At 38.2% G+C, this 24,224-nt stretch overlaps 1 protein-coding gene across 9 annotated transcripts in view; it reads left to right on the top strand.

Annotated features, from left to right (window-relative positions):
- Positions 1-24,024, top strand: part of LOC114454897 (guanine nucleotide exchange factor DBS-like) — a 58,307-nt gene extending 34,283 nt beyond the window's left edge. For 3 of the 9 annotated variants that reach the window (XM_028435772.1, XM_028435774.1, XM_028435767.1), the window contains exons 17-33: positions 2,385-2,500; positions 2,585-2,654; positions 3,741-3,833; positions 3,925-4,017; positions 4,088-4,213; positions 6,078-6,299; positions 6,385-6,477; positions 6,562-6,640; positions 11,338-11,410; positions 11,535-11,641; positions 11,802-11,888; positions 14,485-14,553; positions 14,666-14,743; positions 15,745-15,851; positions 18,171-18,283; positions 18,357-18,460; positions 23,281-24,022. In XM_028435772.1, coding sequence (XP_028291573.1) covers positions 2,385-2,500; positions 2,585-2,654; positions 3,741-3,833; positions 3,925-4,017; positions 4,088-4,213; positions 6,078-6,299; positions 6,385-6,477; positions 6,562-6,640; positions 11,338-11,410; positions 11,535-11,641; positions 11,802-11,888; positions 14,485-14,553; positions 14,666-14,743; positions 15,745-15,851; positions 18,171-18,283; positions 18,357-18,460; positions 23,281-23,360 — 1,710 coding nt within the window. In that variant the 3' untranslated portion in view covers positions 23,361-24,022. Of the gene's footprint in view, positions 1-2,384; positions 2,501-2,584; positions 2,655-3,740; positions 3,834-3,924; positions 4,018-4,087; positions 4,214-6,077; positions 6,300-6,384; positions 6,478-6,561; positions 6,641-11,337; positions 11,411-11,534; positions 11,642-11,801; positions 11,889-14,484; positions 14,554-14,665; positions 14,744-15,744; positions 15,852-18,170; positions 18,284-18,356; positions 18,461-23,280 lie in introns of all 9 variants that reach the window. The other 6 variants (XM_028435776.1, XM_028435770.1, XM_028435768.1 and 3 more) reach the window with 5 other exon arrangements.
- Positions 24,025-24,224: the final 200 nt, after the last annotated feature.

Genomic DNA, 24,224 nt, shown 5'->3' with positions numbered 1-24,224 from the left:
ATTGTCTGTATTTGGCTCGTGAGTGAAAATAAGTTTGACACCCCTGTGTTAGGGCAGTGGTTAGGGGCCCAGTGCAGAGGTGTAAAGAGTACTGATATATCCTACTCAAGTAGTGTTACTTAATCAAAATTATACTCAAGTACAAGTACGTCATACATAAAATACTGAAGTACAAGTAAAAAGTAGCTCAATTACAGTAAATAGTATTCAAATTAAAAGTTACTACTGGTAGTTACTTTCACCCCCATGTTTATTTTTGGTGAAAAAAAAAAATCTTGCCACACTCTCTTGCATACAGTATGAACCTAAAAAGAAAGACACAAAAATCTTGCACAATTGGAACTTACTTTATTTTTCACAAAGGCATATATATAAATATATACTGTATATATATATATTTATGTATATATATATATATATATATTTATGTATACAGTCCCCTCCTAAAGTATTGGAGTGGCAAGGTAAATCCCTTTGTTTTTGTTGTATACCGAAGACAATGGGGTTTCAGATCAAAACATGAATATGAGACAAAAGTTCAGAATTCAGAAAGTGGTCATTGCATAGCGAAGCAGGTCTGGGCCTGGTTAGTAGTTGGATAAGAGACCACTGAGAATTCCATGTGCCACAGTGGGAGACAGTCACCCCAGTGGTATCTGTCATTGTGTCCTTGGGCAAGGCACTTCACCCACATTGCCTAGTATGAATGTAGTGTGGCCTAGTAGCTTACCACCACTAAGTGTGGAGTGAAAGAATAATGCCTTAATTCTGTAGAGTGCGTTGAGTGTCTATAATAAAGCGCTATATAAAATCCAATGCATTATAATTATTATATTATTAAAGTGATCAGAAATGGCACCACTAAACTTATATGGATTATGTTCAATGTGCCTTCAAAAACTGCTGACAGTACAGTACTATGTTCTAAGGCAGTGATTCTCAACCTTTTCTGTCTCATGTACCCCCTAAGGCCTCTTTTCAGATTAGGAGAACCCCTTCGTCACTCCAGTTTAGTAACTTTTCTTGTTTTATTTACATGTTGTCAACCTGTACGTTTAACGCACACTAAATATTAATTTTGTGCATTACAATTATTTTAGTAATGTGCATAACATGTTAGTAACAATTTAGTCGGATATTAAGGCCACAATATTGTTATTATTATTGAAAAGATGTTGGATGAGCATGTACAGTGTCTGAAATAGGCCAATGACTCAGCATGTTGGAAACAAATTCATCAATGTTCTCAAGTACCCCCGCCATGTGTTCAAGTACCACTAGGGGTACACGTACCCCTGGTTGGGAACCACTGGTCTAAGGTACCAATTTTTTTCAATAATTTATAGGGATGTATCGATTCACTCAACTCCCGATACGATTCGATTCACTATACTGGGTTCACGATACTGGGTTCACGATACGATTCTCTCACGATCTATTTTACAAAATGGGACTGTAGAAAAATGATGACTGCAAAATATTCCTTTATTATTTTGGGGGAAAAAACTATACTGTTTTCCTTTTATTTTTCATTGTTAAAAGAATCCCTTGATAAACTATTCAAAACAATGCAATTTAACTAAAAATAAATCTTGAATGAAATAAACTAAGGAATGATATAAATGAAGAAGAAGCCTATTAATTTAAATTCTGGTTCTATAGTAAACAATTCAAAACTGCATAGTAGTTCTTTTTAAAAGTGCAACTGAAAATGTATTTTGTGCCTTAACAATTCACTGTATTTAGGTCAGATATTTGTTTAGACCAGCAGAGGGCGCTGGTAACCCAGTGGTCGGTTGGCATGCAGAAATTCTAGCAGTGAAGAAGAGATGCTATGCTAGCAGACAGAGCTAATAGAAAAACATGACTTTTACAAATATTCACGTAATATTACAGATATTGTTTGGTACTAACGGGGTAAGGAATCATTTATGAACGTGTTTAAAAGTAGAAGGCGGCCAGAAAGAAAGTATTAGCAGATTCCGCCCGCCGCCTCCACTTCTCGATAGCGCCTTCTGCTGTTTAAAAAAAGTACTGCGATTCAATTTTCACAGTATCATTGTGAATCGATTTTTAACTGCCTTACGATTAATCATTACATCCTTAATAGTTACTATCGGTTGGGTATAGAAATGTAACAAATTACTTTACCTTTTTAAAACATACTTAAGTACAAGTAAAATCACTGATTCAGAAATGTGCTCAAAAAAGTACAAGTACCCATAAAAACAACTCAATTACAGTAACATGGGTAATTGTAATCCAATACTTTCCGCTCTGACTCAGTGTAGGGACAAAGCAGTGGGAGATGAAACTACATCAGGCCACATTTCATCCTATATCTGTGTCTTTGGATTTAATGCTTCACTCCTCTGTGTTTGTAGGGCTATGCCTCTGAGATGGACAACCCCTCCATGTTCCCACTCATCCCAGGACCTCTGCAGAACAAAAAGGAGATTTTGTTTGGCAACATGCCAGAAATTTACCGTTTCCACAAAAGGTGACTAAGCACCATCTGCCTGTCGGTCTTACCTCTGCATTTTTAACCCTCGTCCTTAACTGATCACAAAAATGTCTTTTTCAGGACCTTTCTGATGGAGTTGGAGCAGTACACAGACTGCCCACAGTTGGTTGGCAGATGCTTTTTGGAACGGGTGAGTGAGTTGAATGTTGGACACATCATCCAACTCTTGCTTAGGCAAGAGTGGACTTTCGAGGGAACAATAACAACAATGGTGCAAAATCCAAAATCAATGTAAAACAATGCAATCAAAAGTTAAAATTAAATATAAAAGTTTCAGTACAAGGAAATTTCTACTTTCCTGTTGGGGTTTACTAGTCAGTAACACAAATCTTAAAACCAAAGACCACAATGTGTAAACAACATAATATAATTATATAGAATAGAACAAGAATTTAAATAAAATAAATATAAATATGGGTAGAACATTAGCAGTAATTGTTACAGATTTTTAATTTTAATATTCAATTAAAAGAAAACATGCAGTGATTGTAAAGGGTGTTTTTCACATTTATTATACCTTTTTAAATTATTATTAAAAAAAAAATTCGATGCCCTTCCAGAAGATGGCGCCCTAGGCAGCCGCCTGTGTTGCCTGTCGGGAAGGCCGGCCCTGGACATGCCAATGCTGAAAAAATCAATTCTGAGTTTCACACTTTAAACCACTCTTACCACCTATGCTGACTGGATACAATCTAATTTAAACTCATCATTTTCACACTTTTTTAACTCAGGATCAAAAGTGAATTTGATAATTTTTTGGAGAATGGGTGAACATCAGGATGTCTTTTCGTTGTATCCAAATTTGGTCAGTTGATCGGGGGCTGCAGTAGGTTGAGATGCCAATCTATGCCATTGTGTTCATGAGGGGGAAGCTTCACCTACATTCTGTAAATATAAATATATCACTGAATTAGGTGTCGTTCAAAGGCGCAACTATATGGCAACAGATTTAGATAGCCTCCATCAGTATGACTGATGTGTAGATAAAAAACAGATTCTGTAAAAGTATTTGAAAGGTAGAAAAACATGCAATATTATCCACCTGAATTGTTATTATAGTTTCTCAAATGGAATGTGACACCGCTCATGTGAGTAAGAAGTCGTAGCAAAGATTTAAGATGATAACTCTGATAACTGATTCTTGAACAAACACCAAACGGTTCCAAAAACCAGTTGGACTCATCAAGTTAACCGTCTGTCCTCTTCACACTGACAGATGACAGACCTGCAGATCTATGAGAAGTACTGTCACAACAAGCCTCGCTCAGAGAGCCTCTGGAGACAGTGCTCAGACTGTGCTTTCTTCCAGGTGAACAAAGCTTATCTTCATTCAATCAAAGATCATTACCTTCTAAAATCAATAATTTAACCATGAGCCCTTTTTCTCTTTGTTTTGTCAGGAGTGTCAAAAAAAGCTGGAGCACAAACTAGGTTTGGATTCTTATCTGCTGAAGCCTGTTCAGAGAATTACCAAATATCAGCTGCTACTCAAGGTAGCGTCATTTAGTACCGCTTAGTTTTGTTTTAATTTGCACTATTATTAAATCATCTTTCTGACTGTAGGAAATGCTGAAGTACAGCAAAAGCTGTGAAGGAGCAGAGGACCTGCAGGAGGCGCTCACCTCCATTGTGGGAATTCTCAAAGCTGTCAATGACTCCATGCACCTCATTGCCATCACAGGATATGAGGTGAGATGTAAATTAATATACCTGAGAGGGGAAAAGGAGATAGAGACAGACAAGCCATGAGAGACACTCAGACATTACAGTCAGTTTAACTTTAAAGGGGACATATCATGCTAAATCCACTATTTTAGCCCTTAAATGCATTTTGTTTGTGTTTAGAAGTACAGAAAAGTTCAAATTAGTCTCTTCAGGTGCTCCGTTGATATCTTTATATTACCTTTTCGAAGTGCCTGGTTGAGTTTTATTTTTCATGGAAATGTACCCACATCTGTGGGTAAGGTCATTTTTGTGTGCGCGAAGCACTTCAAGGATGACTGCTTCTGCAACCTCCGCCAGTATAAAGAAGGATTTACCAAAAGACATTGTCTGATTGAGGGTTCAATTCCTTCTATCTTTGGAGACGATGAACAGAGCACTTCGGTAAGCTGTAAATAACGCTAAAAAGTGTGATGATAAGACGTCCCTGTCATTGTTTTGTTAGCATTAGCAGTTGCACCTTCTTCATATGTTAGCGCTGTGTGCTCGTTTTAGATCCTTGATGATATGGCCTACGTGATTTAATTTAAGTCTAAAGTTTTCATTAGTCTTTTCATTTTGCCGTTTTTGTCTCCGAAAAGACTGTATTAAAATGCATTTCGTGACTTTAGCTTGGCGCTAGCGTTAGCTCGGTGCTTGTGTTAGCTCACTTGTTAACATCAATATGAAGACGTTGTTCTGCAGGTTCATCATCTTCATTTCCATCTTGCTCCGCCGGGTCCGACTCTGGCTCGAACATGTAAGGCTGGATGGACAAGTCTTCTGTTGTTGACATTTTGTAAATAACGTGTAAATAAAAAGTTTCTGCGCCGCTAGATAATCGTATCTCTTCTATCAAACTACAAAAATGGCCGAACAGGGTGGAGTTGAACTGAGTGTCACTTCTGCAACCTGGAGAGGGGGCGGGGTATGAAGTGTCTCATTTGCATTTAAAGAGACCGCACCAAAACGAGTTGCTCTCAGAAGCACATCAGAAAAGGGGTAGAAAAGGAGTCTGTGGAGCTATAATAATGAGGAATTCAGACCCAAGCATTGCAGTTCTGCTTTATATAGACCACAACTGTATGATTTATATGTAAAAAGGAAGGATTTAAAAGCATGATATGTCTCCTTTAAAGAATCCTCCTATTAACATGGCAAACATCAGAATCAGAAAATACTTTATTATTGTTATATGTCAGGACCTCAAGAGCAAACTTATGCTTATTTTGTGCAGCAAAAATCAGCACCAGATCATCCGGCTCTCCCCTAATGCAGTGGTTCTCAAACAGGGGTACGCATACTCCCTAGGGGTACAGGAGCACATTGCATTGGGTACTCGGAAAGTTTGAAAATTGTATTGAAAAATAATCAGGAGATTTACCTAATTCCTATTTAGGTAATTTTTTGGACAAATTCACCACAAACTAACAGTACTACTGATCAATAAAATACTATTTTTATTTATTGAAACAATAAACTACATTTCACATAGTATTAACTTACTATTGATGTAATCAATTAAAAGTTGCATTGTTATTTATTTTTTAGAATAAATTCCACTTCAAATTCTACTCATTGTTTTAAATTTGTAGATTATGCTTTAGGGAACCAATGTTGGAGACAGTTATAGGAGTTTAGGAGAGCTCGCTGTTCCACAAATGAAAAAATTATATGAAATTATGGAGAGGGTATGAAGGGGGTACATGGGACAAAATAGATTGGGAACCACTGATCTAATGCATAATTCAAATAAACACATCAAACAACAGACAACAATGAAGGCAGGAACATCACTTAAAGAGATGATGCATCTATAGGTCCTTGTGTTTAATCTAAGCTCTTCTTTCAGGGCAATCTAAGTGAACTAGGGAAGCTGCTGATGCAGGGCTCCTTCAGCGTGTGGACAGAGCACAAGAAAGGTCACGCCAAGGTCAAGGATCTGGCCCGGTTCAAGCCCATGCAGAGACACCTCTTCCTCCATGAGAAGGCCTTGTTGTTCTGCAAGCGGAGGGAAGAAAATGGCGAAGGCTACGAAAAAGCTCCGTCATACAGCTTTAAGCAGTCTCTGAGTGTGAGTGCCTCCACAACACTAAAGGATATCAGTATTTATCCATGCAGTAAGAGTATATACGTGTGTTGTGTTTTTTTTTTGACAGATGAGCGCTGTCGGCATCACTGAAAATGCAAAGGGAGACAACAAAAAGTTTGAAGTGTGGTGTAACTCCAGAGAGGAGGTGTATATAGTTCAGGTTAGTGAACACAGGAACGTGTCTTTGATGAGCTGCTGCTTTGAAGATTAAAGCCCACTCACACGTCATGGGTTTGATTTTCAGGCTCCAACGGCGGAAGTAAAAACCACATGGGTGAATGAGATCAGGAAGGTTTTGACCACCCAACTACAGGCATACAGAGGTACATAATTATAGTGGTTGGAATTTCCTTTATGATTAATCCTATTTTGGTCTGGTCTGATAAATTACAATTCCTTCGTGAATTTTAGATTTTTAAAACATTTTATTTTGACACCAAGGTTTCCCATTTCTTTAGCGGTGAAATTGTTTTTCAGTTTGTAGAGCTACTGTTTAAAATGCTGAATTAAAGCTGGACGGTAGTGGGTTTAGAGTACGAGTAGAATTTGAGCTTTTTGAACTATTTTACATATATAAACAATGAAGCCATAGTAAACATTGGCCTGTACATAAATAACCCATTAAACCAAAATAAAAGGGGAAAAAAATTTACAAATTAAAAAAAATAAGCAAACTGAAAAAAACTGTACTTAATACTGAAAATAAAATTTAAAAAAATAATAAAATTAAACAATAAATTGTTATTACAGTGAGTACGGAAAGTATTCAGACCTCTTTAAATTGCACTCTTTGTTCCATTGCAGCCATTTGCTAAAATCCAAAAAGTTTATTTTATTTCTCATTAATGTACACTCAGCACCCCATCTTGACAGAAAAAAAACAGAAATGTAGAAATGTTTTATTTATTACAAAAGGAAAACTGAAATATCACATGGTCATAGGTATTCAGACCCTTTACTCAGTATTGAGTAGAAGCACCCTTTTGAGCTAGTACAGCCATAAGTCTTCTTGGGAATGATGCAACACGTTTTTCACACCTGGATTTGGGGATCCTCTGCCATTCTTCCTTGCAGATCCTCTCCAGTTCTGTCAGGTTGGATGGTGAACGTTGGTGGACAGCAGTGATGTGCCGTGACCACTAGGGTTGGGTAGGCACGTTGCAAATTGAGACCACCAATGACAATTTAATATGTTTCTGCTGGCAAGTGTTAATTTAATTCAAATCAATTTTATTTGTATAAAGCAATTTCCAACAAAGTAATGCGCTTATCAAAATATAAAATTCATAATAAGAAAGAAAAAACCCAACAAGATCCACACGAACAAGCATTTAGCCATCTAACAAAATCAACTTCATAAACACCATTAAAGAAACAAACAATTATTTAATATAGCCTCCATTCTCTCCCAACAAGATATATCTCATGACACGACAGCACATCCGTTGTTTGCGTTGGAAACACAGAAACACGGAGAAAAAGACAACAACAACAACTCAGAACAGCCTCAGCGAGGAGCATCCACAAAACCAATCCTTCCTTTTGTTCCACTCACTGTAGAAAGTAACAACAATGTTCTGACCTTACCTTTGCTGAAGGTCTGATTACTCAGGTGTTGGTCTCCCATCTTTTAAAAGCTGTTGTTTTTCCTCAAAAAAAAGTTTCTCTATCATCTCTAGCGCTGTCATCCTGACTGTAGTGTTATCCCGACCACTAGCTAGTGGTGCTAGCAGCAGCAGTCACATGGCATCAATTCACTAATGTACTGTGAACTTACGTATAGCATTTAGCATAGCGCGGTTACGTCCAAAGGCAGCTCTCTACGCTGATTGTCATCTTGGAGACCGGACTGCGCATGCGCAAACACTTAAAAAGACACAATGGGAACGGAGGCAGAGGAGCAACGTGCCTTTGGGAGGGGGCGTGGCCTCCCTCTGCCTTACAGCGGAGTGAGACTGTGCAGCTGTTCCAGGAAATAGCACTGTTTAGTAATTTGGGCAATGAAACGCACAAAATGCGGACACTTTTAAACTTATAGGTACTGTAGGCTATTGGAAATGGAATAATAAATAATTTATAATTATATTATAATTATAACAAATAATCAAAATATCAATTCACCCTTGGGTAGGCACTGCCTCCCTTGCCTACCCTGACGGCACGTCATTGATGGACAGCCATTTTCAGGTCTCTCCAGAGATGCTCAATTGGGTTTAGGTCAGAGCTCTGGCTGGGACAGTCAAGAATGGTCACAGAGTTGTTCCCGAAGCCGCTCCTTTGTTATTTTAGCTGTGTGCTTAGGGTCATTGTCTTGTTGGAAGGTGAACCTTTGGCCCAGTCTGAGGTCCTGAGCACTCTGGAAGAGGTTTTCTTTAAGGATATCTCTGTACTTGGCCGCATTTATCTTTACTTCAATTACAACCAGTCCTCCTGTCCCTGCAGCTGAAAAACACCCCCATAGCATGATGCTGCCACCACCATGTTTCACTGTTGAGATTGTATTGGGCAGGTGATGAGCAGTGCCTGGTTTTCTCCACACATCCCGCTTAGAATTAACGCCAAAAAATTCAATCTTGGTCTCATCAGACCAGAAAATCTTATTTCTCATAGTCAGGGAGTCCTTCATGTGTTTTTTGGCAAACTCTATGCAGGGTTTCATATGTCTTGCACTGAGGAGAAGCTTCTGTCGGGCCACTCTGCCATAAAGCCCCGGCTAGTGGAGGGCTGCAGTGATAGTTGACTTTGTGGAACTTTCTCCCATCTTCCTACTGCATCTCTGGAGCTCAGCCACAGTGATCTTTGGGTTCTTCTTTACCTCTCTCACCAAGGCTCTTCTCCCACGATTGCTCTGTTTGGCTGGACGCCTAGAAGAGTTCTGGTCGTCAGAAACTTCTTCCATTTAAGGATTATGCAGGCCACTGTGCTCTTAGGAACCTTGAGTGCTGCAGAAATTATTTTGTAAACAGCCAGATCTGTGCCTTGCCACAATTCTGTCTCTGAGCTCCTTGGGCAGTTCCTTTGACCTCGTGATCCTCATTTGCTCTGATATGCACTGTGAGCTGTAAGGTCTTATATAGACAGGTGTTTGCCTTTCCTAATCAAGTCCAATCATTTTAATTAAACACAACTGGACTCCAATGAAGGCGCAGAACCATCTCAAGGAGGATCAGAAGAAATGGACAGCATGTGAGTTAAATATGAATGTCAGCGAAGGGTCTGAATACTTATGACCATGTGATAATTCAGTTTTTCTTGTTTAATACATTTGCAAAAAATTCTACATTTCTGTTTTTTTCTGTCAAGATGGGGTGCAGAGTGTACATTAATGAGAAATAAAATGAACTTTTTTGATTTTAGCACATGACTGCAATGAGACAAAGAGTGAAAAATTTAAAGGGGTCTAAATACTTTCCGTACCCACTGTATATACGTATATATGTTGGGGTGGCCCATGATACAATGGAAAAAATACAGTGTATTGTAACCCAGCTCCACAAGTTTAAAAATGTTCTATGTCATGAAAGAAAGACGCAGTGCAAAAATGAAGCAGATTGACACAAGTTTAGAGGTCATCAAAGCTCCACAATTTTACCCCATATTCCAATTCAAGCGGAAATTGTCCAAAAAATATTGCTACTACTGTAAAATAATAAATATACTATTGCTGCTCATGATTATCACTTAAAATGTAAGATTATTGCATAAAAATGCAATATTAAAATTACATGATTATTTAAACAGTCTGTTTTTCTTCTTGCAGATCTTAGAAACAGAAAAGTTGTGTGGAATCTACAGATTGTTTACAATTACTATGTAATTTGCATTTCTGTTCTGACTTGGGAAACTTTATTATTATGTAGTTTATAATCTTTAGTAACTGTCAGCCTACTGTTTGCAGGTAACTGCTGAAGTTTGGTTGCTTTGTAAAGGAGGTGACCAGCTGTCTGCTAAGCATAGCTACACTGGATGAGTGGGGTATACGAGATCTGTGGTCTAGTGTTTGACACCACTGGTAGTAACACAGGGTTGGAGAATGGTGCCTGCATTCATATTGATCAATCACTTGGGTTAGAGCTTTTCTAGGGTTGTTTGTGTCGCCATCATGTCATGGAACTGGTTCTTTCCGGTGTTTTACGTGCCTTGTTTAGACCTGCAAAAGGCCCAGATGTGGCCTTATTTAAGCCATTCCAGCAAAAATAGTCATCTACGGTTGATCAGTCAGCACATGAAGTGGCTTCTGATGACCTGTTTGATTTGCACACTAGTGTTCTTCAAGCAGATATGGTGAAAATTTGCAGGGAAGCTCAGGAGTTCCTCAAACTTTGCATGATCTTCCTGGGTGGTGCATATTCTGCAGACATCCCCTTTCATGCACGATGGATGGCAAAGGCCATCTATCGTCTCAAGATTTTCTTGTTTCAGCAGCACTGATAATTAAGGACAAAATGTTTCTGAAAGAGAAACAACACACTGAAGATATTTTAAGCCATGAACTTTGGCTATAAATTATTCTGTTGTATCAAATTAGCGAATTAGTAAAACAATTGTCAAAATTTTAATTTCAGAAGCAAATTTGCATTGTAAAAAATGTTTCCCTTTGAATGACCTCTAAATATTCACCAATCAAGCTCAAAATTGCGTAAATGTTAGTAGGCAAGCATAGAACAAAATTAAAATTGTGGAGAAAAAGTTCCTTAAAATGTGTATTTTTGGGCCACCCTAATATATATATATATATATATATATATATATATATATATATATATATATATATATATGATAAAGTGTCCTATTTTCATTGGGAAACTTTATCAACAACAAAAAAAACATTGTCTACACATTTTGAAAGGTATTCTTAAACGTTTATTAACTAATTTTCTCTTTATACAAGAAATATAGGCTTGATAATAACAAGTTTGACCTTTTTATTGAATTACAGCAATATAAGAACAGATGTGTGATTAAAAACAGTAAAAATACTGCTGCCTCAGGTCATTTTTTCTCCCTTGTTGACTTTCAGAAGCCAGTCAGCAGAGGGCGCCAGAGCAGATATTCCAGTTTCCACCAGTGCCTTGTGGGGCAGTAAACCTCAGGTAATTAAAGTCTGTTTTCTTCTACACTTTGATGTGCTGTGAGTTTGCATTGATCTTAAAACTGTCAGTAACCACAACAACCAGAAGTTTAAGAGCTTTTATTAAAGCACTGTTCCTCACACAGCCCGTTCAGGAACGCTCCGAAGACTTTCAAAAAGGGAGAAGAGAAGAAAGCTGAGCCCTGCAGCCCTGACATCATCTCCACTTCTTTACCAAAGGCCTCGACTAAAGGTGAAAAACACATGTTTAATTTCATTTTTGCTCTGTCATTACTAACAAAACCTGTTGTTTCACTTTGAGCTCTTGCTTCATTAAACCTTCTCTTTTCCTGGCGCTTTCTCTTTTTCTCTCCATCTTTGCTTCTTCTTCTTCTTCTTCTTCTTGGGGTCAGATGAGACCAGCCCTACTTCTGACAGAGCTGCTGTGGCTAAAAAGCGCTTTACTTTACAGGGCTTCAGTAACCTCAAAGTTCAGAAAGGTAACACGCAGCCCATTGTTTCATCTGTAACCAACACATAAAAATATACTGGAGGATTGGAAACATGGAGAAATATTCTGAGTTTATTATTATATCATAGATAAAATGCACCAAGGCGTGGCTTTTCTTTCAATACCGTCAAACAAACATCATCTACCTGTAGTTTGTGTTCAATGGTAGATTATTCACAAATTAAGGTTATTTATCACCTGTATTTTTACCCTTTTTTAAAAGTAAAGAGTGGAATGTTTAAGATATTGTTCCCTCCACAGACTCCTCAGCCAATGACGACAAATGCTTTACTTTGCCATTGATAATCTTCCCATCATCAGGTATTATACATAGATGTAGAGATTAGATGTAGAGTAGAGATTAGATGTAGAATAGAGATCTAGTAGAGATTTTGCCTCGGTAACCCTAACAAATAATAAGATCACTTGAGATTGACTAAAGCTGCAAAAAGGCTTCATACCAGTAAATAAAAGGCTAAATCAAATATGTTAAATGTTCTGATATTTTTGACAAAGTTTCAAATAGAAAAGCACTCTGTGACAAGTTGATACGATGACTTCAATCGGGGCTAATTTCCTACGTCTCCATTGTTTACATTGACAAAATGTCAAATGTGAATTGTGAAACTGTGAATAAGTGAAGTTATGCATTAGTGTGTTTGGAATGCTAGAAATGACTAGTGCACACAAGCACCCCAAACCGGGCACTGCCACCCCACAACAACTCCCACCACAGAGGCCACACCCTGACACAAGACGTTCCTTAGCTACATAGGGCGGAGCCTCCTGGGTGACATCATCACATAGCTTCTATGGTTCTATGTTTTAGCTCCTGTTATCCACAGAAACAGTACTTTCATTCTGTTTAGAACTCAGTGGAGAGAGTCAGAGAGAAGATCCAATTAAAAGCATCAAGCAATCAACACCCAATGATGGAAAAATTTGAAGATGGCACTGGGCCCCCCCCTGTGGATCTGGTTCAATGTATCACCTGTAAGAGAACATTCCTCCCCGACGTCTGGAAGAAACATACCAATTTCTGCCAACAGTCAAAGGCTAAAAAGAAATACGTTTTCGACTCCCGCAGTCAGAGAACAAGAGGAACTGAATCCTCTGTCCTGGAACCAACCCAACCAAAAGCAGAACCTCCCAAAAAGCCATCAAATTGGCGCAAGAACAACAAAGATTTAATTTCTTCTGTTCGAGCAGCAAAAATTTTCAGTGCAGCCATGAAGGATGGAAGATCGCTGCCTCTACCCCCACCTCACCCCTATGACCCAGACTATATCCAGTGTCCTTACTGTCAGCGGAGGTTCAAAAAAAGTGCAGCAGACAGACACATTCAGATCTGCAAGGAGCAACATGCACAGATGCCCAACGACGGCAATGCCCCCCTCCCTTTGGATCTGGTTCAATGCAAAATCTGTATAAGACGATTCTTCCCCGAAGACCGAGAGAAGCATAAAGAAATCTGCCAAAAGTTACTGGCAAAAAGGAGAAAGGTTTTTGACTCCCGCAGGCAGAGAACAGGAGGAACTGAAATCTTCCTGAAAGCAACCCAACCAAAGCCGTCCATATGGCGTAAGAAATATGAAGATTTCATGGCCTCACGAGCCCACCATCAGGAGCGGCACACAAGCCCCAAGAAATGAGTTCTGGTTTCGGATCAGCGAGAAAACAATTTTAATCCAGACAAAAGCAGAGGCCTACATATCCAGAAATAACAGCAACATTGTGAGAAACATCAGCAAGTACTGTCACTTGTGTGAAACCAGGTACCTGGGGCAGTCGACCAAGTTTTTCTGCAAATATGGGATGAGGAGGATTTGCATGTGACACGACCTCAGGAGAACGACACTGACACACTCCGGTTGGGAAGAGATCCATTTTTTTTCATGTGCAGGTGGAAACCAAGGATAAGGCGCTTATTTGTGCACTGATGCTGGCTATATTTGTAACACAGTATAACAAACTTGATTTTAAAAAAAATAAAATAAAATAAAAATAATAATAATAATAATAATGGGCGCACGGTGGCTTAGTGGTTAGCACGTCCGCCCCACAGCAAGAAGGTCCTGGGTTCAAGCCCTGGGGTGGACTTGGGTCCTTTCTGTATGGAGTTTGCATGTTCTCCCTGTGCTGCGCGGGTTTCCTCCGGGTACTCCGGCTTCCTCCCACAATCCAAAAACATGACTGTAAGGTTGATTGGAGTCTCTAAATTGCCCATAGGAGTGAATGAGAGAGTGAATGGTTGTCTGTGTCTGTGTTGCCCTGTGATGGACTGGCGCCCTGTCCAGGGTGTACCCCCGCCAAGCGCCCCATGAGAGCTGGAGATTGGCACCGGCAGACCCCCGCGACCCTGTTAAATGGGAATAAGCGGGTATGAAAATGGATGGATGGATAATAATAATAATAATACTTTTAGAGAAAAAAAGTCTCTGTAGTCACCAGAAATTAGTGATATAAAAATGGAGTCACGACAAGAACAAAGGTTGGGAACCACTGCTTTAGCACCTTCCCTTTAAGAACTCTTTCAAACTTAACTCAACAAACATTTAATAGTGTTTCCTTATGTGTTTTGTTAGGTTCTCCCACCAGCCCTGATCACCAGAAAACCAAACGACAGAGCGACCCCACGCCTTTCGGCTTCAAAGGTAACCATCCTCCACCGTACCCTCCAGGTCTCACAGCTCTGTGTGCTGATTGGCTGTCGCTGCTGCGGGGTATGTGACCACCTGTGTTTGCGTTATACTTCCTGTGCTTCAGACGCAGGACTTCCTCCCCCCCACCTGAACAAAATCAGGTGGTTCAGCACCACTAACCTCCTACAGTCAAAGTGGAGAGGTATACTGGCCTGCAGCGCTCTCACTGTCTCACTACCAGGGTTGGGGTCAATTACATTTTCAATTATCCATGTTCAATTACGACTACAGTGACCAGCATTTTTTCCAATTACAATTATTTTTTATCCTCAGAAATTCAATTACAATTATGTTCTCATTTACTAATGTTCAATTACAATGAAATAAATAACCTAATAAAAGTTAATCTTCCTCTTGTATTAGCTTTCTGTTAGCATCTCTTATGATAACGGCTCCCAAATCAGCTGTAAAATACACTAAAAACAAATATATATCATTTAATTTCTTTCCTATTTATTGGTTACCCTGTTAGGCTTCCTAATCAATGAAATTATAGGTTTTAATATTTTTGGTGTGGGAGTCTGAGCCTTTTTTGTGTCAGTATATCCTTCAATTTTATTTTATTTTTAATGGTAAAATGTGGGGAAAGCTTGATATGAAACACATTTTCATAATTGTTCACTACATATGTATAGAACTGTACATAGAACTGTAACATGGTTCCCCAGCTTTGTGTTAAATTATGATTTTCATGGCGATTAAAGTCAATTATCTGAACTCAATTACAATTTCATTACGATTACGACAGCAACAGATTTATTAAATTACAGTTATAACTAAGCTATAATTGTGATTAATCATCAATTATGCGATTACAATAAAAGTTGACCCCAACCCTGTCTCACCACCAAAACTATTTATCAGAAACTTCTCTTTGGTTTCCCTCGTCCTTCTTTTCTGCACTTGTGTGCACGTAAAGTGGAAAATTCACACGGAGAAAAGTTTTCCTAACACTTATTCCTGCACGTTGGCCTATGATTCACAGCACTGGAGACTTTTGGTTGAATGTGGACTACTGGGAGTTCTTGGTTTTCCTCTTTGAGCTTCCTGTTCTCTCAGCGTGTGGGTTATTGTTACAGTGCAGACGTCACACTGATTCTGTAAAGCTTAAACTAACCACATGTGTTGCTCTCGTCTCCTCAGGCTGGAACAAAACATTATCTTTGGATGCTTCAGAGGAGCACGACGACTACTCCAGCGCTGAGGATCCTCTTAACTCTGACCCAGAGGATGAACACATCAGGAAGCTGGTGAGCCACCGTGAACCAGTGAACCAGTAGAAGGGCCAAACTGGAGCCCTGAGCGAGTTGGGATCCACGGGCCCCAACTCACTCCATTCCTAATGTATTATGGGTACAATAGGATTGTATAACAACATGCATTGACCTTGACAACCCTTATTACTATTAAATAATGTACTGTCTGTAAGTATACATACTGTATATTTGGCTTTAAAAAGAATCGTGTTAAAAGATATATAGATATTAAATAGAAATAACTTCAAACTGAAATAATAAAAACAAATCTGTGTTGTAAATAGAATTAAACATGCAAATGTGCCTTTTACAGAAAACTATAGATCAAATAAAGCAGAGGGGATAAGAACAAAATCTCAAGTTTTCATTGGTTGTAGGCCTAAAAACAAATCTCAGATTTTTTGAAGAAAAATTTGAGTTTTGATTCAATTTTCAATTTTTTTTCCCAATGCACTTAAAAATGACTGCAGACATCAGATATATTGTCAAAAGTGCAACTTCATTGCTGTGACTGTCCTCAAGTCAAATGTAAAAGTAAAATACATTAAACAATCCCAAAATAAAAAGTAAATGAGACAATTTCAAGCTTTAAACCAGGTTTAAGCAAAACTGCAACAGCAACTTCACAGTAGCTTCAATTTTCTGATTAAGAAATCACATAACTACATATTTTACAACATATAACATTACAATTAAAAAGATAATAAACTCTTCCCTTAGCATCTCAGCATAGTGTGAATAAAACATTAAACATGCCTGTGGCACACATATAGCCTACTCAAAGGGTAAACACATGCATTTTTTTTTAAAGCTCGAATTTGCTAAATAAAAATCATTTTTAATTACAAATTCGATAAATTGATTAAATCAGCCCTAATTGGTTGTCATGTTTTATTTTTTGACTGAGCAGCCAATAGGAAGCCTCAGTCAGTGCCCACTTTTCCCCAACTTATCGTGATTTTTTTTTGTGTCTGTAACTCATTAACTAGTGCTTATTTTCCCCACACTAGTGAGTTAGCACATACTTTTACCATTGTATGTTCATTAGTGCTCCTTTACAAGTATAAGTCTTAGTTTTACTAGTTCGTAAACATGTTGGGTCCACCTAGTTTACTAGTAGGGGCAAAAAAAGACTTAAACTATAGTGAGCATGCTAACTAGTTCACTAGTTTAAGCCTTATTTGCTCGTGAGCTTTTCAGCGTCTACGTAACATACATTTATTTACTTAATTAATGATTGACCAGTTAACATGTCAGACTTTGTGCAGCTCACTAGTGTGTGTCTTGACGAGGATACATCGGCTAATAATTACTCACTGATCTTTCCATACACTCACACTGCAAAATCCCACCTCCTTAATACTGGATAAATACAATTGTTTTTAGTGAAAATGAAATAAATCTTGTTAAGTTACAAGAAATTTGCAGTGCAGGAAGGATGTGGACAACTTCACATTCTGCAGCGGTTCAAGCTCTCTCCTCTGATTGGTCATTGCAGCGATGAACGCGCGGTCACATTACAGCTCTCTTTTATCTCTTTTATGGCGCTAAATGTGTACCCCCCCCCATGGAAGATGATGACCTACGCACAGCGTGTGTTCTCCATGTAGGGAGGGGTGGCCCTGACCAGAAGTGTTGGAACATTGTTGGGATGTACCAACAACAGGGATTATTAGTCTAGTTTTCAAGATTTAAAGCTGATAACCGGAGTTTCTGAGAAATCTACGTTTATGTAACATTCTTTTGAAATGTGAAAAAATACCTAACTAGTCTTTTACTATGGTCTACTGCCGGTGGTCCTTCATATGCGTCAATGTACATAAGTCGCGCCTTCGTCCTATAGACCCCTATATAAATGAAAACAAGCACACAGTGCACCCAGCCAATAAGCTTCCACTTCCTGTTTTTGAGACTGTCAATCAAAATGAACTCGGAACTGTGCACAGAAACAAGGCCGCGCATCACAACAGCAAACAGGTAAATATGATTTTGTCTCTTGCCTGACCCAGAGACCTATATCAATGCAACCCGATGCAACTTTGTTATGTTCCGCGATGCGCGTACAGAAAAGTAGAGGCGTGGCTTCTGGTAGATTGACAGAGGCAGTGGGAGGAAGTGGAGCAATTTAGGGCGGGACATCGAGACGTTTCTCAGAAACTCCGGATATCAGCTTTAAAGATGGGTTAGGCCATGGTTCTCAAGCAAATTGAAATGTGCAAATGTTTAAAAAAAAATCCACATTTTTAATTTTTTTGATGATTTCTTTATTCTAATCCATGTTGCCTCTGTCTGCCTCTCCTCTCATTTAAACAGTGTGCGGGTAAATACACTGCAATGGCCGACTACGACATGGGTGTAGATCAGGATCTGCGTGTGAAAAGTGGAGACATGGTGCAGCTGGTGAAGGAGGGAGAGGACGGCCAGTGGTGAGGATCCACATTTTCTGACTAAAGCATGTATAAAGATGTTGTTTGCACTTATTTTAACCATTATTTCTAGGTTTGTGCGTAACTTGAACACATCGAAGGAGGCCTGGATCTCTGCAGCTAATGTCATCACTCTGATTGGAAAGTCTCCGTCGTGTCAGTCTCTCACCTCCTCAGGTACCGCAACTAAGAATCAGACCCAGGAAAGACTTTACACTGAGGAACATATTACTAAGGATAGATAGATCTATGGCACCTAGAAGGTGGTGATGATGGATGGGCCGAGGTGACCTCTGTTTAGCCTCTGCAGGAAGTACAGATGTGTAGGTTTTTGGTCACATGGGCCTCCATAAACCTCATGTGTGGGACAAGAATGGAGGTTTTGTGACCTTTGACCTGCCTTTTAAAGAACTTCATTGAGCAATGGTCATTAGTGGTGGCGACCAGGGTAAAGGTTAATTACATTTTCAATTATCCATGTTCAATTACAACTCAATCGTGATAACGTTGAACGTTTTTTCCAGTTACAATTAAAATGTGTTATTTTCCCCCTAAAAGTCAATTACAATTGTGTTCTCAATTACTCTCGTTTAATTAGAATTAATCACAATTATTGAGCGTTTAATAAAAATGCCACAAAACTTAACCTTCCTCTTGTGTTAGCTTTCTGTTAGCATCTCTTATGATAACAGTTTGGCTTTGACCATGTCTTGAATCAGCTGTAAAATACACTAAAAATTATTATCTATCATCTAATTTGTTTCTCATTTCTTGGTGACCTTGTTCGACTTCCTAATCAATAAAAAATATTGGTATTAATATTTTCGAAGTGGGCGCCTGAGCTTTTCTGGTGACAGTATACCCCTAGATTTTCATTATTATTATTGTTTTACTTTTACTTTATGTATTACTGCATTTTCATAGTGTACACATCATATTTATAGTTTTTAGGGTCTTGTAATAGCCTTATCTCAGAAAAAAAAAGCTATAATTTTTTAGTTTTTCTGCCTTACTATAGCCTTACCTGTGATTTGGGGTGTTGGTCACATTATTCATCATTTTTCATGAGTTACTGCATTTTCAACCCATTATAAGTGCGTACATCATATTCAGACTAGTTTTTAGGGTCTCGTGATAGCCTTATCTCAGAAAAAATAAAATAAAATCAAAAAGCATATCAGACCCCTGCCACATGACCTCACAGGTCATGTGATGTACGGCCCTGCCCTAAACTTTAGCGCTGTGTTTGGGTGTTCTAACACGGCTGTATTAAATAAGCCTGATGTAACCATGTTGTTTGTTACCCTGATGAAGGTCCTTTGTGCAAAAGCTTGGGAAATTAAATTGTTTTATTTGCATTGATCCAATTGCAGATCGATTTTTCACACAAATTTAGGTCATCAATAAAACAGCTCACATTATAGATGAATTAAAAATGTAATTAAATAAAATTAGCCACATGGAGTCCATTATGAATAAAAGCAGCTACTTCACAAATCCAGCCACAAACAAACTGGTTGTAAACTTCCAGTCCTTTGAAACTTTTCATGTAATCCATTGTGTGTGAGCTGGATGTAAAGACGAGGGTGTTCACAATGTCAGGATAAGTCAGTCCCGGGAAATAAGAGACATCTTCATTCCATTTGTCAACAGGAACGTTGTAGGGGTCATTCCCACTGATCAGAAACCAGTTTCTCTTTGTACCGACTTCTCTCAGCTTCTGGTAGAGTGTCAACATAATCCTTGACCTCCGACATATTGAGGCCAAACAGAGACGACCTTCGACAATCGTTTAGCACATGGGCTGCTTTCAATAAGTCAAAGAATAGCACGATTATTCAAGAAAACACACCTAGACAGATGCATCTGTATAGGGCCATCAATGTGCCGTGATGTCAGTCGCAAGGGTCTGTAGCCTTACCTCTGATTTGGGGTGTTTGTCATTTTTTTCTCATTTTTCATGCCTTACTGCATTTTTATCCGAGTTAAAGTGTGTGCATCATATTTAGACTAGTTTTTAGGGTCTTGTAATAGCCTTATCTCCGAATTTGAAAAAAAATCTACATTTTTTTCCAGTTGTATGCCCTACTATAACGTTACCTCTGATTTGGGGTGTTTGTAACGTTTTCCTCATTTTCCACATTTTTCCTATGTTTTTCTTACTTTAAAACCCTGCAAGTGATGATGTAGGTCAGTGGTAGAGTGCATGTGTTTCATTAACGAGGCCTTGGGTTCAATCCTCACCATCTGCAAGAAACCTTAAAACCAAAGCATTTTAATTTATATATCCTACTATAGCATTACCTCTCATTTGGGATGTTTCTCATTTTCAAATTTTTTCATGCCTTACTGTGTTTCCATCCCAGTATAAGTATGTACATCATATTTAGACTAGTTTTTAGGGTCTTGTAATAGATTTATCTCAGGGGGAAATAAATGGTATACATTTTTCATGTTTATGCCTTACTATAGCCTTACCTCTGATTTGGGGTGTTTGTCACATTTTTCATGCTGTACTGCCTTTTCAACCCAGGTTTAGTTTGTACATTATATGTACATTATAATCAGACTACTTTTTAGGGTCTTGTAATAGCCTTATCTCAGAATAAATAAAAAAAAAAAATCTTAAAATTGTTCAATTTTTCTGCCTTACCATAGCATTACCTCTGATTTGGAGTGTTTGTCATCTTTTCTCATTTTAATACATTTGAAGTGGTAATGTAGCTCAGTGGTAGCATGCATGCTTTGCATGTATGAGATCATAGATTTAATCCTCACCATCTTCAAGAAAGAAAAGTTGCACAGTGTTTTGTTTTGTATACCTTACTCTAGCCTTACCTCTGATTTGGGATGTTTCTCAATTTTCATGCTTTACTGCATTTTCATCCCAATATAAGTATGCAAATCAGACTAGTTTTTAGGGTCTTGTGATAGCCTTATCTCATGAAGAAAAAAAAATCAATTTGGATGCCTTACTATAGCATTACCTCTTATTAGGGGTCTTTTTTCTAATTTTTCATTTTCCAATGTTTGTCTAATATTCAAATAATTAAAGTGATGGTGTAGCTCAGTGGTAGAGTGCATGCTTTGCATGACTGCAGACCTGAGTTCAATCCCCACCAACTCCAAGAAACCTCAAATGTAAAGCATTTCTAAGCATGTCATGTTTATGCCTTACTATAGCATTACCTTGGATTTGGAATATTTATCATTTTCAACTTTTTCTCATTTTTCATGCTTTACTGCATTTTTATCCGAGTTAAAGTGTGTGCATCATATTTAGACTAGTTTTTAGGGTTTTGTTATAGCCTTATCTCAAGAAAATTCTTTTTATTAACATTTTTCAATTTTTATGCCTTGCTATAGCCTTCCCTCTGATTTGGGTGTTTGCCATTTTTTCTCATTTTTCATGCCTTACTTCATTTTCATCCCAGTATAAATATGCACATCATATTTAGAGTAGTTTTTAGGGTCTTGTGAGAACCTTATCTAATTAATTTTCTGTTTTTATCCTTACTTCTGATTTGGGGTGTTTCTCATTCTCAACTTTTTTCATTTTTCATGCCTTAGTGCATTTTTATCCCAGTACGTGTGCACATCGTATTTAGACTAGTTTTTAGGGTCTTGCTATAGCCCTATCTCAGAAAAAAAAATTCAAAAAGCATTTCATTTTTATGCCTTACCTGTGATTTGAGATGTTTCTCATTTTTTTCCCTCATTTTCCACTTTTTTCCCATTTTTCATGCCTTAATTGTGGTGGGTTTCTCTTTTTCTAAATGTTGATGTGATGATGTGAAGAATTCTCCGCGGACACCTTCTTGATATAAACATAACAATTTATTAATACAAAGTGAAGATGAGTGTCTGAATTAGACCCTCTATGGTAGGTCTGAGAGGAGCAAAGCCAAACGCTACTCTAAGGAAAAACAGGAAAGAGAACACATATATGTTCTGACGAGAAACCTGAAACCAACATGGTGTCTAAATAAGGCTTTAGCTTTGGCACAAAGAGAGGTAATAACAAATGTTTACTGAGGGCCTAAAGGAGCCAGAATCGGACACTTTTATGACATAGAGCTGCAGCTAGTCTGGGACCAAGGAACTTCCTTGGTTTCAATATGTCACTCTAGCAACAGTGCTGGCTGGGTTTAATTGTGAAAACATGTTCAAGCATGCAAAGGTCAACACTCAAATCTAGGTAAATTGTATATTGCATTAAATGAATACCATATGAAGCAGTCAATACACCTCATTCCCCTCTTTCGAGACAAAAAACTAGTCTAAAAAAAACAAAGATAACAAAGCATGTTGTAAACCGTCTTAATAATGATGGCACCCCCGACCATGTTCAGACTCATCCATGCTCTAAGATTTTTAAAAAGTGAAAAAGTAAAAGACCCCTCCAAATATCAGATTATCTTAGTAAATTTTAGCCAATTTTAGTAAACCCATTAAACAATCGAAATGGAACAATAGTATTATCTTATTAACATTTTATTTAATTTTGTACTATCAGTCTTTAACTCCTTTATGTTCACAGATAAACTTAACTAGATTTTTAGTCAGTTGTTATTACATAAAGGTCACCAAACTGCAAACCACACTCATACTAAAGATTTCAATTACAATTATGTCATGAATTAACTTAATGAATTACCAATGAACCATTTACAATTATAATTGACCTCAACCCTGGAGGAGGCAGCTGTTTTTTTGGTGGGGAACCAGGATCATTACTCAAGCCTTGTGTCAAAGGACAAGGAGGTGTTGAAAATGTCTGTAAGGACATCTGCTGTTCCAGATGTTGCTTTGATGTTGGAGTTTGCATGGTCCAGTATGTGGGCACCTCTACCTATGAAGTCTACATATTGATGGAACCTTAGTTAATCTGACCAGGGATTTACATTGTAGCCCACATACGTTATAATAACTTCCCGTTAAAATACCCTGATCTGTTATTAACCCTGTGTGTGTGTGCGTGTGTGTGTGTTCAATAGAAGGCAGCGGTTCTGGAAACCTGAGCACATCATCCAGTTGCAGTGAAACCTACACAGGCTTCTCTGATGTCAAGTCTTGAACTCCTCTGCACCTCCTCCTCCTCCTCCATCACTGCCCTCCTATACGTATAGCTGTCTGTGCTGTGATGCCATTAAGCACTACTTGTGACCATTGCATATAATTATGTATATTTTAATAGTTTTTGAAATATCTCTCAGTACGAGTTATAGCTCTAAGTGTTAAAAGCCATTGTATGGTGACGCAGCATAAGCTCTATAGATTTCCTGCATTTGTGTGGTTATTATGCAATAGACGTACAGTATAAATGAGGCAGCAGGACTGACCTCAGCTAATACATCTGATTAAAAACATAGACAGAAAGTTACGTTTAACTACACTGGATGCTTTCAGCTTAATTTATTTTGACCCACACGTGCTCAGCTACAGGTGAACCCGTCAGCCGCTGGAAACCAGCTCCACCAGCAGCTCCACCAGCTTTGAATTGGACTTCTGTGAGGTGGTCCTCAAACAAAATGTGTAAAAATGTTTCTCTGTGTGAATATATGAGATATTATTGTATAGTGCTAAATAATGTATTCCCTGTAGAGGATTTATGAGCTGAATGTAGATACTGTGCTCTCTGTCTGTCATCAGATGTTTGTTGGTGGAGAATATGATATATTATATTGTACATTGATGACGTCACTTCTTTGTGACTGGTCCAACCTTTTTCTACATAAATCATTTGGAAGACTTCCTCTTAGTTTTGTGTTTTGTTTACTTTTTTTTTTCTTTTTGCCAGATTGCGCTACGGTGGCCGTAAAAGCTCACAACACAAAACGCCCTGAGAGCGAACAACACAACACAGAATGACAAACGCGGCAACACAACACGAAAGCTCATAAAACCCATAGATTTGAACATATTGATTTCTATACTTAGA

The sequence above is a fragment of the Gouania willdenowi genome, chromosome 21 (genome assembly GCF_900634775.1).
Source record: "Gouania willdenowi chromosome 21, fGouWil2.1, whole genome shotgun sequence".
Classification (NCBI taxonomy): domain Eukaryota; kingdom Metazoa; phylum Chordata; class Actinopteri; order Blenniiformes; family Gobiesocidae; genus Gouania; species Gouania willdenowi.
The sequence above is the reverse complement of the archived record's forward strand: the minus strand, read 5'-3'. Positions and strand labels throughout refer to the sequence as shown.